This window comes from Pholcus phalangioides, unplaced genomic scaffold (assembly GCF_987345545.1).
Source record: "Pholcus phalangioides strain wild (caught in Gottingen) unplaced genomic scaffold, Ppha-v1.0 ptg000017l_1, whole genome shotgun sequence".
Classification (NCBI taxonomy): Eukaryota; Metazoa; Arthropoda; class Arachnida; order Araneae; family Pholcidae; genus Pholcus; species Pholcus phalangioides.
In genome coordinates this window covers 34,510,216-34,527,095 of record NW_028301610.1, presented here as the reverse complement: position 1 = coordinate 34,527,095, position 16,880 = coordinate 34,510,216, and the positions used below count along the sequence as shown (strand labels likewise).

The window sequence follows — 16,880 nt, the reverse complement described above, 5'->3', positions numbered from 1 at the left end:
TATATTTGATTTTATGCCACATTTACTCATTGCCAAACTAATTTATAAATACTACTTTATTAAAAATTTACTTGAAGATTCGGTTTGAATCACACATGACTAACATCCATAGAATTCTTCAATGGAATTGTAGAAGTATTAAAAATAAGAAATATCATATTCTTCGTTTCATGAATGATTTTGATATCATGTGCTTCCAAGAAACATTTTTATCTGATGAATTATATTATTTACCTAATTTCCAAATATACAGATGTGATAGACTTAACAGTGGGAGAGGAGGTGTATTAATGGCTATCAGAAATAAGTTTCCATCAAACATTCTTTTCAAATATAACTCATCTGGTGTTGAAGCTCTTGTTATCAAAATTTATTTGCAGAATTTTCATTTCACCATTGTAAACATATATATATCAGATTCTTCAAATATTATTAACGTCATGAATGTGATTTTTGATCAAATATCTCCACCTTTTGTTATTTTGGGTGATTTTAATAGCTCACATCCTGCATGGGGCTCATCCAGAACTGATAATGCTGGTCGTCAGCTTTATAATTGGTATCTTCAGAATTCTATTGGGCTAATTCAACCGCTTGCTCCAACTCATTACTCTTCACAATCTTCCAACTCAATTGATTTGAGTTTTTGTAGTACCGATTTAATTGGAAATATTACTTGGTCATGTGGTAACTCTCTGTATGACAGTGACCATATTCCAATAACATTAGAATTGAAAACTCAAGCAAGATCTACATCCATTATTCATAAATACACTAGTTGGAGAACATTTAATGACAGTCTGAATAACTATGATGAAAATATTACTTACTTTAATTTTGTGAAAAATAAACACATGGAAGCTCAAAGATCTTCAAATCGTCATCATTTTAAATACAATGACTACTTTGATGCTAATCTACGTATGCTGCTAATAGCAAAGAAACGATCATTTCGAAAATACAGGAGATGTCCATGTCAGGTATGCTGGATTAATTATAAGAAAAACTCAGCTATTTTTAAAAGAACTCTGAAAAATCAAAGAAATAAATCATTTGAAGATCAACTGTATAAACATGCAGCCTATCCAAAAATTTTTACTATTTTAAGAAGACTGAAAGTTATTCACTCCAAAGTATATGAAGATGAAAATTTGTTATTCTGTCATAACAATACAGTCATCAGTGATCCTTATAAACAAATTGAACTCTTACAGCAAACCCTCATCAAACCTTATATCCATAAAGACTTCGATTTTTTTTGTGGCCCTTGTCAAAACTTTGCCACAGATATGAATTCTCCAATACAAATTTCGGAATTGAAGACAGCAATTATTAAATCACCACATACAACTCCAGGTCCTGATTCAATTAACAGCAAGGCCTATTCATTAATTCCAGATGATCATCTAAAATTCCTCAATTCTGAACTTAATGAGATTTGGTCATCAGGCACCATTCCTTCAGATTGGAAGCAGGGAAAGATAATATTTCTTCTCAAACCCAACAAGACACCTACTTGCCCTTCATCATATCGACCACTTACTCTCACAAACACAATTATGAAGATTTTTGAACGCATTGTTTTATCTCGATTGAACTGGATATCACTGAAATATAAACTGTTCCCTTCAAACACATATGCTTTTAAATCTAAATCTGGGACACAAAATTTGTTAAATGATTTAAAGTGCAATATTGTCAATACTTTCAAATCTAAAGAGATTGGAATTTTAGTTTCTCTAGACATAAAGGGTGCATACGACTCTATAATACATTCTGCTCTTATATATAAACTTCAATCCACAGGTTTTTGTGGTGAATTTATTGCTTGGTTGAAAAGTTTCTTATCTGAAAGAAAATGTTATATTAGTTGGAGAAATCACAAGTCAAATCTAATCAATTTTGATAGAGGCCTTCCTCAAGGATCAGTTATATCACCATGGCTTTTCAATTTATATATGAATGATATGTTTGCTCAATTACCAAGTTCTATCCATCAATTTGTTTATGCAGATGACATACTGTTATGGTGTAGTGATAAAGACATTAAAATCTTAGAAAATAATATAAACAATGCATTGTTGAAGATTACTGATTGGTTAGGAAAATGGGGTTTTACCCTATCAGTTGAAAAGTGTTCATATAGTATATTTACAAAGAAAAATGTTATTGGTACTTGTAATCTGGCCATTAATAGGAACCCTCTGTCATTAGTACAAAACATCAAGATTTTGGGTGTCATCTTTGACCAGAAACTTACTTGGAATCCTCAGGTTGATCACATCCTAAAAAAAGGAATAAAAACATTAAACATAATTCGGATCATTGCTGGTCGTCTTAGAGGAGCCCCTGGTAGCAAACTCCTTGCTATTGCATCAAATATCATTTGCAGTTTTTTCAATTATAGTTCTTTACTCTGGCACAACTGTTCACAACGAAATTTAAACAGATGTGCAGTATTATATCGTCAAGTTCTCAGAATTGCAGCTGGATTACCCATTTCAACTCCAATACCATTATTATTAAGTATTTGTGGCAAACCTCCTTTTGAACTAATGATTATGAAATCTGTATCAAGACAAATTATTAAAGCCAGAGCATCAACGTACAACACCAGCTTTAAATTCATTAGTGCCAACTTAAATAATACAGCTGTGACTTCTTCTCTACCCATGTTTAGTTCTTCAGTCATAAATTTCATCCAGGACAATCATCTACTCATACCAGTTCAACCTATAGTTTTTGCTAATCCACCCTGGATCATCTCTAATATATCGTATACTACTGATGAACTGCCATTCCAGATTACGACAGATCCAAATTTGGTCAACCCTTTATTTCAACAATACGAACAATTACATTGGTCTAACTCAATTATAATTGCTAGTGATGCATCCAAATCAGTTCATACAACAATAGGAGTCTTTTGTAATAAAAATATGAGAACTTTCCAGGCTACAGTTCATGACTCTTCTTCTGTTTTTACAGCTGAGTGTCTTGCCATTGCTGTTGCTGCTTCAAAATTTATATCTGAAAAACGTCACTATGTTATATTATCAGACAGCAAATCAGCAATTTCTGCATTAGCCTCCATAAATCCAAAGTCACATTCAGCCATCTTTACTACACATCTCTCTTTAATAGATGCTTCTAGCCGGGCAGAATTCATTTCAATTGTCTGGTCACCAGGTCACAAGAACATCTCCTACAATGAAATTGCAGATAAACTGGCTCGAACTGCTGCTAATAATGCAAACCCTACTTTTCCAGATTTTTCATATGTTGAAGATGTGCTGAATTTGCTTGAGAAGTCATGGAACATCCACATTGAACGATATTTCAGATATCAGCTTCTTTATCCACTTGCATCACGTTTTTTTAATACTATTAATAAATATTCACCTTACTTTACGAAGAGAAAATATGAAACATTATTTTACAGATTATTGTCAAACAGAGCCCCAACTAATGGTTATCTGTGCAGAATTAATCAGAAAGAGACTGCGAAATGTGACTATTGTGATGATCAAGAATCAAATGATCACTTCTTTTTTATATGCAAACATTGGAATAAATATCGCAATACCTTTTTCCAAAGTATTGGTATAAGAAATAATCAGAATTGTAATTGGAAAGCTATGTTTATTGCTCCTCCAAAATTATTTGTCAAAGGATTGGAAGTGTATTTATCTAAATGTAATAGATTCTGATTTTTTTTTATTTTTTTTTTCTCTCTGAAAATTTGATAATTTGATATACATCCTGTTTTGAATAGTCAAATTTTTTTTAATTTTTTTTTTTTTTTTTTTTTTTCTCTCTCTCTATCTCTCTCTCTCTTTCTTCCCCTCAAGTCCCTGATTAATCTGATGTAAATATCACTGATTTTTTTTTCCATCTACTCATGTCTTGCAAACATCGTTATAATTCTTGTATATATTTTTTTTTTTTTTTTTTTTTTTATAATACATTTGTCTATTTTATGGAATTTATTTTATTTATTTTTATTTTTTGCTTAATGTATTGTGATTTTTGTTATGAATAATTATGTTGGATCATACAAGTATGATTGTTTTTCTTGTATGTAGCTATTTGGTTTGATGCGAGAAAATTTCTTGTGCTGTATATATTGTGAATTTGATTTAATATTTGTACAATTTGTGATAAAGCTGTGTACTGGTATGGGTTTTGTATAGGTGGTATATACAAAGTGAATGGGTATAGTTATATATATGTTTCAGTTATTTTATAATTTTCTAAATGTATGGTATTTTCCATATATGTTGATGTATCAAAAATTTTTTTCCTACCCTAAAAAACTAACAAACTAACACATTAACCTTGTATATTTCTTTTTTTTTACCCGTCCTAAAACCCTAGGTTGGTACAAAAGGACGTAAAACAAGTCAAGTCAAGTCAAGCCAGTGAAAGGACACGGACAAAAAAATATGACGCCACTGAAAGCAGGCATAGAGGACGTAAAACTATTTGTATTTGCCAGTGATAGGGTCAATATTGAGGACCGTCGGTAAGAACGGTCGGTTTTTCTTTTTTGGCTTGTGACCCCCCCCCCCCCCCAAGGATTGAAAAAAATCATTTTGTAGAGCCGCAAAGCTGTTTTCGCAACGGGCCGCAAAATACTTAAACCCATCCCTGCTCCCTCATACATAAGAAAACTACATGCTGCAGAGTAGGCTGATTTAAATTGGCATACCCTGCAATCAGCTTGATTTAAATCATGATTAAAATCGCTATTTAAATCACTTTATTTTTTTTTTTATAATCATTGATTTCAATCGCGAAATTTAAATTTAATTTTTCCTTTATTTAACCTGATGATTGTTAGAGCCTGGAGGTTCAGCCAGAATGCCATAAATGTTTCTTTTTTTTTTGCCTATTTTCAAACTTTTTTTTGTGAAAGTGACTTTTTTGAGTGTTTCCTGCTGTGAATGCTTGTTTTGACGCTGTTTTATGTTTATTTTTGAATTTTAGAGGCCATATTCTGTAGAACCTAAATGTTTGAGAACTTTGAAAAGAAACTTTTCTTTGTGAGATCTCCAACCCTTAGGCCGAACACATACTGGGGATGTGAGCGGAGAGGTACGAAATAGCGGCGAAAACAAATGTACTGTTTTGTTCTGCGCCTCACATACTCGGGCAGCGAGACGAGGAGGAGAAAGAGGCAGCTCAAGAGGTACACGACTCTTTCAAGCCGGTTTGTTTTCATCGCGAGGTAAAATCACACGCTATTTGGGGATTGGTCAGTTTTCTCCCCCTTTTTTTTTTTCTCCTCTCTCACTTGAAAAAAAAAAAACTTCTGAGGGGGGATCATCATCACCCATTTGGTTTGGAGGAAGCATTTCGGATTTTTTTCCACTCCCCTCTTTTGGCGCTCCCCTCTTCTTTTCAATTCCCATTGTGATTAACCTAACCCAGTGGTTCTCAACCTTTTCGGAACCGCGGCCCGGTGAATCAAATTTCCATGAGTCTACGGCCCGGTGTGGAATAGTTTACTCGTTCATAAGACAAATAATTGAAAAATAACCAACTACCTTTTAATTATGATCTAATTATTTAAAACCCCTTAACATTCGATTAATTAAACCATAAAGAATTTTTAATTAATCTATTAAATAATTTAAGCTATTTTAGTTGACTAATTAATTTAAACCCTTTTAATTAAAATTATTTTAATGGATTGAATCCATTATTTATCTGACGGACGGATGTAAAATTTTTTTTTTCCTTTTTGGTAGAATATTAATAAGTGCAGAAGTCAAAACATAAACGAAGCGTTTCATCAGCAACTGCAGTAAACTTTCTCATTGCATAGGCGTCGGAACTTGAGTACTGAGGCTGTTTGAGCGCCCCAATGAATTTTACAAGGGGGCTGAGCCCCCCTATAATTAATTAATATACATTGCAACACATCACTCCCTCTCCTCTAAGGGCTTCAGCCCGTATATACGAGACAAATAGAAACTTTCAGCCCCTGCAATGTTTTCTCATTTCGGCGCCTCTGCCTCATTAGAAAATGCAATTGATCGCAAATTAATCGAAACGTCTTAATATTCAATTTTATAGACTAATTTCACATAGTTTGTGTGATACAAAGTTTTCATTCACAGTGGGCAATTAAATTTATTTGTCCTGACATCAACGCAACACTTATTAATTAGCACTTCTTAAATAATTTAGTGTAAAATATATTTTGCAATCAAATTTTGCATTTAATCTTTTCTAGAAAGACGGTAATGATATTTAAAAAAATGGTGTATATTGTAACTCGCCATAAAAAAAAAATTTAGTGGAAAAGCAGGAAATTGTTTCATTTTGGGCGAAACGCTCGGTTCAGTATATTCATGGTAGAGGCTTATGTTAAATTGTGTAACTTAATAAATTTCAAAACGTTGAGCACTTAATTTTTCTACTCTAAAATTTGCAAACTTTTCTTCTGATACTACCGGGAGTAGTATCAGAAGGTGCGCAAATTACATCCTTTCAATTTTCCCTCAATAGCTTCTAATAAGAAACATACTGCAATGGCGCATAGGCACCAGAACCGGGTGGGGAGGGGGGCGAGGCTATTTCAGACACCCCCCCCCCACTAAATTTTGTTAGGAGCTGAGAACCCCCTTCCCCAATTAATGAATAAATAACGCGGGGCACTACATCCTCCTACATACGGGCTCGAGGCTCGTCACGAGATGACTGGCAACTTTCAGCCCTCTCAATGTTTTTTTCATACTCACGTCTTTGCCCTGGGCTGCAAAATGTACAGGGCGGTAACTTTTTTTCTGGCGGAAACTGATAAACCGCTATAAAATTATTATGCGGTCTTGAGACTGAAATATAATATCTCCCTACAAACACATCGAAATCTTGTAGAAAGAAAACTATCTATATAGCTGTGTACTGTCTATACTAGCGGTTCCCAACCAGTGCTCCATGGGCACTTCCCAGGAGCTCCACGTCCACTCGATTAAAGTAAAGCGAATCAATAAATTTTATAACCAAATATAAAAAATAAAAAAAACGAAGCCTAAGGACTTCGTCACAGAAATTATATACGAAAAAGGGCTCTTGCGAGTCAGAAAAGATTGAGAATTGCTGGTGGACACTCATTTTCTACTCAATACTGAACATGTTTTTAGAATTTCAAGAGATTTGTCAACACGTTGATGGATTATCAGGGGTTCTCAAACTGTGCGCGCCAACCTTTGTCAGGGGAGCAGCGGCGCAGTGGTCCTGACAAAGGTATTTCGAAGAAATGTTTTGCTTATAACTGCTCTTCGTAAGGGAAAGGGGTGGCACGGGTGGAAAATGTTTGAGAACCTCCTGGGTTTTAAGGAAACGGATAAACACCGTGGCAATTGCCCATCGCTTACTACCATTATCGAAACATGGTTTCTGTTGGTTTTTTTTTGCTTGTATTTTATTGTTCTGAATATCTGTTATTTCTGTGAATTTGAATGCCGTTTGTTATGAAAGAGACACCAGATTTTTTTTTCTGATTACATATGAACATCTCACACACAATATATCTCTGTATTTCTTACAAAATCGAAACCAGTTTATTTCATCATCCGTGTTTTAATTGAAATTTGTTATGCACAGAACATGCCGGATATAGCCAGCGCCATCTTAACATGGCCCGGGGACCTCGAGAAAAAAAGGGGCCTCACAAAAATGAGATCTGGTTGAGATTTTCGAGAATTTGCCTGGTAGGGCCTCAGAAAAATCATTGGGGCCCATGATGCTCTTATGACGGCCCTGCATGTAGGAGGAATCTATAATTCTGGGATGACATAAATAATGTGGATCCACTTTTATAATTTGTGATTAACAACCACGTATACATTTATGGCTAATAACAATCGTTTTTAGCCATTCACCTTGTTGGGCAACTTGTGTGTTGCGGCATATGTATTTGTATCATTTGTGTTGTGTGTGTGAGAAACTATTCTAAAATTATTAAATACAGGTGAGTATTAAGAATAATGAGCATTTCATTGTCTTCTCTTACAAATGTCAAATGATCGGAATCCAGTAAAGGTTCTTATGTTGTTTATTAGAGGGAAAAGCTGAAGGAATATACTGTTGTAGGAAAACTTTTGATTTGATTCTTGTTTTTCTAGCGCAACAGTAAACATGTTTTTTACACTGATATTACTGACACTCTACTTTTTTTGAAAGAGCAACTACTATTTCTCTACTAATAATAAAAGAAAAACCAACTCTCCTTACCCTTTTGAAGTCTTTTTGCCGCACGAAAGAATTTTTTACCATAGGGAACCCATCGGGGCCCTTTGTGAACTTAACACTTCATTAACACATCTGTATCTGGATGGTATCGTCCGGCGCTCAGGTACCACAGAATGTAACACGTCTGCTGCGCTGCAATAACGCCTTCGTTGCAGCATTTCATTGCACAAACATTGCATGTTCATCGATTTTTTTAATGGGAATTTTTTCCAACCATGGAAGCATCTCTTTGGAACCAAAATTTTACAATTTGGAATAGATTCCAATTTACCAAAAAGTTTGACCATACTTTCAGGAAAGACTAATTTTGAAATTTTTATTGTGAATTCATCAAAATTTGTTACGTTCATTTAAAAAATGATTACAAAAAAAAGGTGGCCCCGCAACAAAGGGCCCGGAACTAGAGGGGGACGAGAAGGTGCAACTGCCCCGGGCAGTAACATTTTGGGGTGGGAGTTTTAGCTGCGAACAAAGAACAGCTTTCTAAAATGATCAAATTTTAAAGTCGGGGGGGGGGCAAAAATCCTATTCCCGACCATGCCGCAGCACTCCATTCCAGGGCAGGGACATACGCATAATTGACCTTTGGAAGAGGCCAAAAAATTTTCTTCCCGTGCAGTTTGAGTAATCAACATTCAAAAAGCATTTAAATTAACAGAAATAGATCCAAATAGTATATAAAAGGTATTTTCTTTCACCGATACGTTGAAATTGTTCCTAATTCTTGGTTAGCTTAGGGAGCAATGCATGAACCCCCTACGCCCTTCTCTTGCGTACGCCTCTTCCCTAGGATGCCATGCATAGGGATGAATACTATATACAGTTTTTTTTCCTCCAAGAATTTGAAATGGAAATAAATGTTCCAAAAATTAATTTGCAATAACATAATTTTTCACAGATTTATAGATAGATATGTATTCAGACGCAACAACAGGCAAAATAACCAACGATGGGGCTGAAACAGGATGCCCGTAAAAAAGTATGGATGTTAATTTATCTGCTATGCAGTAACCTCATATGGAGAGCGATGACCACGTGAAAGAAAAAAAAAATTATAAAATAATGTACAGTGCCCACAAAAAGAATTACGGTTGCGTCATCGAGGTGTATGGATAACTTCTCGCTTCATCTCATTAACGTTGATATTTTCTTTAGAAAGTATCGAAATTAGCTTCTTCGAATTATAGGCATGTATTTTTATTCAGAGTCCATATCTTGATTGAAGTATAATTACTTCAATCTTTACACATACTATGCAATAATATCCGAAACAACAGCTTGATACATGAAGTCATTAAAAACATATATCAGGAATTTTACTGTTTTGAGGATTAACGGGTTTATTTTATTGGAATCTTCCAATATTTCCAAACTGATTGATTTGGCATGAACAGGCTGGTAGGTTTACTAGTTGGCGAGATGTCACGTTTCCTGCTGAAAGGCTTTTCCTCTTTAACCCTTCAAAACGCCTGCGTTTATTTTCGCTCTCTTCTACATTGTCAGTATGTGTGGGGACATCAAGATGAGCATCGATGTATTTTCTCTTTTGAAATCGCTCACTTTGTTCCACTCCCCGGTATGTGTTCGGCCTTAGTATTAATTTTCATCAGAAAACCTTCCTGCTCTTGGCCTCCTCTGAACACAAATAGGCATAAGTGCCGAAGAGATAGGAAAATTAGTGTTGGGCATAGAAGTGACAAAACCTTTTCACGATGCTATAGGTAGCTTTTAGATAGCAATCAACGTATATATATATACCTTTGAAGACCGGGCACACCCTGTTTCCCATCTCAGAGAGATATCGAAGCATTCCCGAAGGATAGGTGTGTCCGGGAAGTTTTATTAAAAACAACATAACATGACTACCTCAGACGAAGGCAGCAAAATAAAATAATTTACATAAAAATTGATCGTCAACTCCTGAAATCATATAACAAATAACATCTAAACAATCAACGCCAATGGGCAATCAAAATTATAAACAGGATTATAAGATGGTGGTGTATAGCCGTCCATCCCATGAGAATATAGTAATCGTTTTATATATATATATATATACCATCGAATCTGCATCAAGAATATAAAAGTCCTAAACGAAAGCAACCCATGTATAAGAAAAGCTGAAAATAAATTAGAATTTTGTTTTTCCACATGCTTCTCAGATCTTGCTCATGTATTGCATAGCATTGTAGTTGAATAGCTGACTGGTAACTGTTCTAATAGCCATTGATTGACGTCATAGCTGCAACAGGACGAGATGAAAGCTGACAGGTCCTGGAGCCCATGTTATTTTGATAGTATTTTTTACACGATAGGTAAATGGACTGCAAACAATCATGGAGAGTTATTTGTGATATGGATCATTCCCAAAAAAGTTTACAAACCATTCCCCCCCCCCCCTCCCCGAGACTATAATTTTTTTACAAAATTTCAGAGTGCTCTGGTAATAATTTTCTTCTAGTTCTTAATTTAATTCCCTCTCATGTGGTGTTCCTTAATTTGTTTCAGGCGTTACCTAATTTTTTTTTAAATCATTGTAGCAAAACGTCAAAATATGGCTGTTCCCAGCTTGAAAAAAAAGTGTTACACAAAAAGATGGTGCAAATCGGGATTTTTTTTTTTCGAAAAACTTGATTTCATATATGTGCCATAGATAAATAAAACTCACAGTAAAATTTTGAAAAAAAAATTGTTTCTCTGGAAAAACAATTTTTTTTTTGTTTGTGTCCTGAAAATTTTCCCATCATTTTAAAATGCCTACTCTGTTACTGTGTCAATTGGTAAATATATTTTCATAGCAGATTAAATCTGATAATACTTTTGAGCTCATTGAAAGATTCACTTTTAATACGTTGTGGTGTCCCACGCAGATGACCCCCAAAAGTCGGGTCAACGACCTCGAGAGTGTCACGTGATCCCGAGTACTGGAGACGACTGTCTGGAAAACAGCAGAGCAGAGAGTCACTGCACACGAAAGCGTGAGGTTCGAAAATTTCTATGCCTGTCTTACTTTTTCATTAACCCAGATAATCATTATGTGTCATCAAAATAAATGTTTATTCCAAAGCTGTGGCTCTGTGTGGTGACTCCGCAGTGGTGACCAGCGACGTTTAGGAACATTAACCATCAAACAAAGTCCATCTTCATTGAAGATTTAATCTCATGCATTTTCGGAAATTTTCTTCTTTCCGAGCCTCCATTATGTCTGTGGTTACGACGACTAGATTCTTCCCTCAAACAGGCCCATGAAGAACAGACCCCTCTCACCCACGCATCATCATCTGCTCTTCTTCTCTTCTGGTATGACCTCCTCCTCTCTCTCGTCTTCTCTACTTTTTTTCTCTCTCTCCCGTTGGAGCTGAGCGATGGCGGAAGAAAATGCTCAAGTTTCGAGGATTGGACTTCAATTACCTCCGTTTTGGAAATCCAATGTCCAACTATGGATTCAACAGTGCAACAGTGCTTTTCAACTCAGTAGAATCACTAACGATGACATGAAGTATGCAGCCTTGGTCTCTTCCGTGGACGGAGAATGCTTGTCTTTCGTCTCGGATCTGATATTAAATCCTCCGGCAATCAACTGCTATCAGGCCTTGTCGGATCGCCTGATAAAGGAATTCGCTGCAACGGAACATCAAAAAGTCAAGGAACTTTTGAACGAGCTACAGCTGGGTGATCAAAAGCCAAGTCAACTGCTGCGAAAGATGAAAGAACTCTCCGGCAACAAAGTCACTGACGAGTTCTTGCGCACCTTGTGGATGCAATGCTTACCGCGAAATATTCAAGCAGTGTTATCGGTTTCCAGTGAGCCATTAGATCAACTTGCTGTCCTAGCCGACAAAGTGGCTGAAGTCACTACCTAAAATTACGTGTGTCGAATCCAGCCATCGTCGTCATCTCAAATGCAGTCGACTCCAGATCGAACCGATTCGACATCGGCCATCGAAATGCTCACCAACCAAGTGGCAGAGCTAACGGCTACTGTGAATAGACTCTCTAGAGGGAGATATCGTAGTAGCTCCCAACAGCGACGAGCTAGGCATTCAACATCTTGTTCAAGTCGAGCACGGGATATCTGCTTTTATCACAACAAGTTCGGTGAGAATGCCTGCTACTGCCGTCAGCCATGTAAATTCCAGAAAAAAAACGACGACCTTCCATCATCGCTGGTATGATGGAATCGGGCAGCAAATCCAGCAGGCTCTTCGTGATTGACAGAGTTACGGGTGATCGTTTCCTTGTTGACTCTGGCAGTGAAGTTTCTGTTATCCCGCCTAACAAAAATTCGTCAGCACTACATCCAAATTTCCATTTGTTCGCCGCTAACAACAGTAAGATTCTTGCCTATGGTTCCACGGTCAAGAAACTGGATTTAGGTCTCCGGAAACCTTTTTCCTGGACATTTCTCGTAGCTGACGTCACTTCACCAATATTTGGAGCTGATTTTCTCAGCAAATTCAACCTAATCGTTGCTGTGCGACACCGACGACTTATCGATTCGCAAACATCATTACGGTACTCAGATCGATCAAGCCCACAACACAATCTTCCATCACTACCATTGGAGATTCTGAATACAGTGCTATATTTCAAGAATTCCCGGATGTCTTCAACCCTTCACAGATTGGTAAAACAATGAAACACGTGATGCGACACCATATCATCACTCAAGGACCACCGGTGGCTTCGAAGCCTCGACGTCTCAATCCAAAAATTCAACAACAGGTGAAAACCGAGTTTGAATTCCTTTTGGAGCAAGGCCCTCCAAAAGCCCTTGGAGCTCACCGTTGCATATTGTGCCCAAGGCAGATGGTACTGTACGTCCTTTCAGTGATTATCGTCGTCTAAATAGTGTTACGGAATTTGATTCTTACCCGATACCCTATATTCAAGACTTTTCACAGGAATTGCACGGTAAATCTATTTTTTCTAGACTAGACGTCTTCAAGGCATATCATCAAATTACCATTGCCGAAGAAGATATACCAAGAACCGCAATCACAACCCCTTGGGGTTTATTCGAGTATACAAGATTGAGCTTCGGTCTCGTAAATGCCGCTCAAACTTTTATGCGGTTCATGCATGAAGTATTACGAGGTTTACCATTCTGCTATGTATATCTTGATGACATTCTATGCTTTTCTGAAAATGCCGAAGAACACAAAATTCATTTAAAACAAATATTCCAACGTCTTCAACAGTATAGCTTAGTTTTAAATGTGTCAAAATGCATATTTGATGTTTCTAAGCTTGAATTTCTTGGACATGTGATCAAATCATCGGGTATCACACCTCGTCCAGACAAAGTGCGAGCTGTACTCGATTTCAAGCAACCGGAAACAATTGAGCAATTGCGTAAATTTTTAGGTCTCATAAATTTTTATCGCCGTTTCCTACCGCATGCAGCTGAGACACAAGTGCCACTGCATGATCTATAGAAAGGTTCTACGAAAAAAAGAAAAGACAAAACAAAAGTTGTGTGGTCTACATCAATTTTGAAAGCATTTGAAGATTGCAAAAAGCTACTAGCTAATGCCGCATTGTTGGCACATCCATCCCCGTCTGTCCAATTAGCTCTACACGTAGATGCTTCCGACTATGCTATAGGCGGTGCACTGCACCAGGTGACGGACAATGGTCTTCAACCACTAGGTTTTTTCTCACGCAAACTTTCACCCACCGAAACACGATATAGCGCATACAATCGAGAACTTCTTGTCGCATATTCTTCCATAACATTTTTCAGATACATGCTTAAAGCTCGTGAGTTTATACTTTTCAGTGACCATAAACCACTGTGCTATGCGTTTCCACAAAAAAGTGAAAAATGCTTACCTAGACAGCTAAGACATTTAGATTATATATCGCAGTTCACAACGAACATTTGCCATATTCCTGGATCGCAAAATATTTCCGCTGATATCTTATCACGCGTAACAGCAATTTCAGTTCCTGGACCTCTCGATTTTACTGCCATCGCTGAGCAACAAGAGGGGGATAAAGAACTAGAGGAACTCTTAAAGAGCAAATCAGCTTTGCAACTGAAGAAAGTATTTCTTCCAGACGCAGCTAAAGCACTCTACTGCGATTTATCAACAGGTGCTGTTCGACCTTATATTCCAGAAAAATTTTGATATGATGTGTTTTGGAATATGCACAAACTCTCACACCCAGGAATTAGACGCACTATTGATTTGGTCAGGAAGCGAATCATTTGGCCATGTCTAGCTAAAGGCTGCGCTAAATGGACAAAAGTGTGCATACCATGCCAAAGATCCAAAGCGCACAAGCACACGAGATCCACACTACAATCGTTTGTGGAACCTTCCCAACGATTTCAACATATTCATTTGGATATCATTGGCCCACTGCCCATTTCCGATGGATATTCTTATTGCCTAACAATGATAGACCGGTTTTCACGATGGCCAGAAGCGGTACCTATCCGCGACATCACAGCAACCACGGTAGCTACAGCTTTTCTTTCCACCTGGATTTCTCGATACGGCATGCCTTTGACAGTAACAACTGATCAAGGTCGCCAATTCGAATCGCAGCTATTCCGAGAGCTTTCCAAATTCATAGGAGCAAAATGGGTTAGGACAACTGCATACCATCCACAAGCAAACGGTATGATGGAAGAGTGGCATCGCCCTCTCAAAGCCGCGTTGAAATACAACCAAACCCATAAATGGACTGAAGTATTACCTACAGTTCTACTCTGTCTTACGTGTTCTCTGAAACAAGATTTGGCGTGCACACCTGCAGAACTACTGTACGGAGAAACTTTACGACTACCTGGTGAATTTTTCCAAGCACGAGCTAATTCCAACTCAACTGACGCTTCCGAGTTTCTACAAATGCTGAGAACTCACGTCCAAACTTTCCAGCCACGACCAATCAAACGGCATGGAGGACATCCTACATTTGTTCACCATGATTTGAAAACTACTTCTCACGTTTTCGTAAGAACTGATAGGGTGAAACGTCCTCTGGAACAGCCATTTGAAGGACCATACAGAGTGATCAGCCGGACCGACAAAGTGTTCAACGTGGATATAAGAGGAAAAACTGTGTCAGTGTCAGTCGCTCGGCTTAAACCGGCATTTCTCGTGAATCCGACGGTGGAGCCGGTACCTGTATCTCCAAACGTACCAACTGCAGTTACGTCTGACAGTCTCGCAGCTGATTCTGCTGTGAAACCAGTCAGAACCACTCGTTCTGGACGTACTGTCCACTTTCCAGATCGTCTACAGTGCTCATGATCACTGATGCTACTCCATAGTACGCGATCATCTCTTACTACTCGTGATCACTGGGGAGGGAGTGTGTGGTGTCCCACGCAGATGACCCCCAAAAGTCGGGTCAACGACCTCGAGAGTGTCACGTGATCCCGAGTACTGGAGACGACTGTCTGGAAAACAGCAGAGCAGAGAGTGACTGCACACGAAAGCGTGAGGTTCGAAAATTTCTATGCCTGTCTTACTTTTTCATTAACCCAGATAATCATTATGTGTTGTCGAAATAAATGTTTATTCCGAAGCTGTGGCTCTGTGTGGTGACTCCGCAACATAGTCAACAATTTTGGACTTGACTTTTGCAAAATCAGCACAGATCCAGGAAGATGTGTCATAAGGGGTATTTTAGTATGAGTGAAGGTAGTTATGGCATTACATCCTGTATTTTATAGGACAGAACCATTATTTTCCCATAATTATTTTTGTTTTCAGTCTCTACTTCCCCCAGTCCACTCTGGATCACAAATGTGAGAGGCGTAAACGTGAGATTTATACTAACATTAAATTACTATTCAATTACAACACAAAAATATTTGAAATAACAGAAAAATCATTCTGATATAATATACAGTTAAGCAAGTTCAGTGCCCACTTTGACCAGATTTTAATAATTTTACCAGACCAAATTTCAAATTACCTAGAATGGGGTGCATGTTTTTAGAATTTGGTCATGAAGTGGACGTTGTTCAAAGGTAATAAGAGGAGTCTCAGGGTCACCTATCACATTTTATATATAATTTTTAGGAAAATAAAAGTGTATTTGCATGGCCTACTTAGAATATTTGAGATATCTTTCTCTCAGTTAAACATTTCTGTGCATTCTGTTACAATGGTGTCCACTTTGTTATGGGAAGCATTTTTGCAGTTCACAGGCAAAAAAATAAAGAATACTTCAAACTGGGATGTTAAATTTTAAATTGCCAACCCATTGTCTGTCAGAAAAAAAAGTTTTGATTTTAAGTAGCTAAATATATTAATTATTTATATATTTATAATTGGGGTGCAATTAAAGTATAACAGAGGATCTAAAATGCCGAGTATGTTAGTCATGGGAAGCTTGAGATAGTTAAAGGTTAGGCAATGGCCATTGGGGGTTCTCGGGGTCTTGAAGGGAGAGTCGCATGGACAAAGAAATTAGGGATGGATCTGCAATGGCCAATCTTATGAATAAATCTTCAAGAAATGAATAGAAACTTAGAGATGTTGGGTAAAATATCAAATCAAATTAAAGGGGTGGAGTTTTCCAAGGGACTGGGACGTCCGAAATGAAATCTTATATGGCAAGAGAAAATCTGGATACGGGGAGCTAGAAAGGCAGTA

General features: G+C 37.3%; 3 protein-coding genes across 8 annotated transcripts in view; all 3 read left to right on the top strand.

Annotated features, from left to right (window-relative positions):
- Positions 1–16,880, top strand: part of LOC149072949 (uncharacterized) — a 47,520-nt gene that overhangs the window by 1,606 nt on the left and 29,034 nt on the right. For 3 of the 6 annotated variants that reach the window (XM_089247435.1, XM_089247440.1, XM_089247439.1), the window contains exons 2-3: positions 4,378–4,525; positions 4,990–5,191. The exons of 1 other annotated variant lie outside the window; for it this stretch is intronic. The gene's annotated coding sequence lies outside the window, so the exon portion shown is untranslated. The remainder of the gene's footprint in view (positions 1–4,377; positions 4,526–4,989; positions 5,192–16,880) is intronic. 2 more of the 6 variants (XM_089247437.1, XM_089247436.1) reach the window with 2 other exon arrangements.
- On the top strand, positions 855–3,710 carry LOC149072951 (uncharacterized). Its single transcript, XM_089247255.1, has one exon. The coding sequence runs from the start codon at positions 855–857 to the stop codon at positions 3,708–3,710; it is 2,856 nt and encodes a 951-aa protein (XP_089103381.1).
- On the top strand, positions 11,628–12,125 carry LOC149072950 (uncharacterized). The gene has a single exon (XM_089247254.1). The coding sequence runs from the start codon at positions 11,628–11,630 to the stop codon at positions 12,123–12,125; it is 498 nt and encodes a 165-aa protein (XP_089103380.1).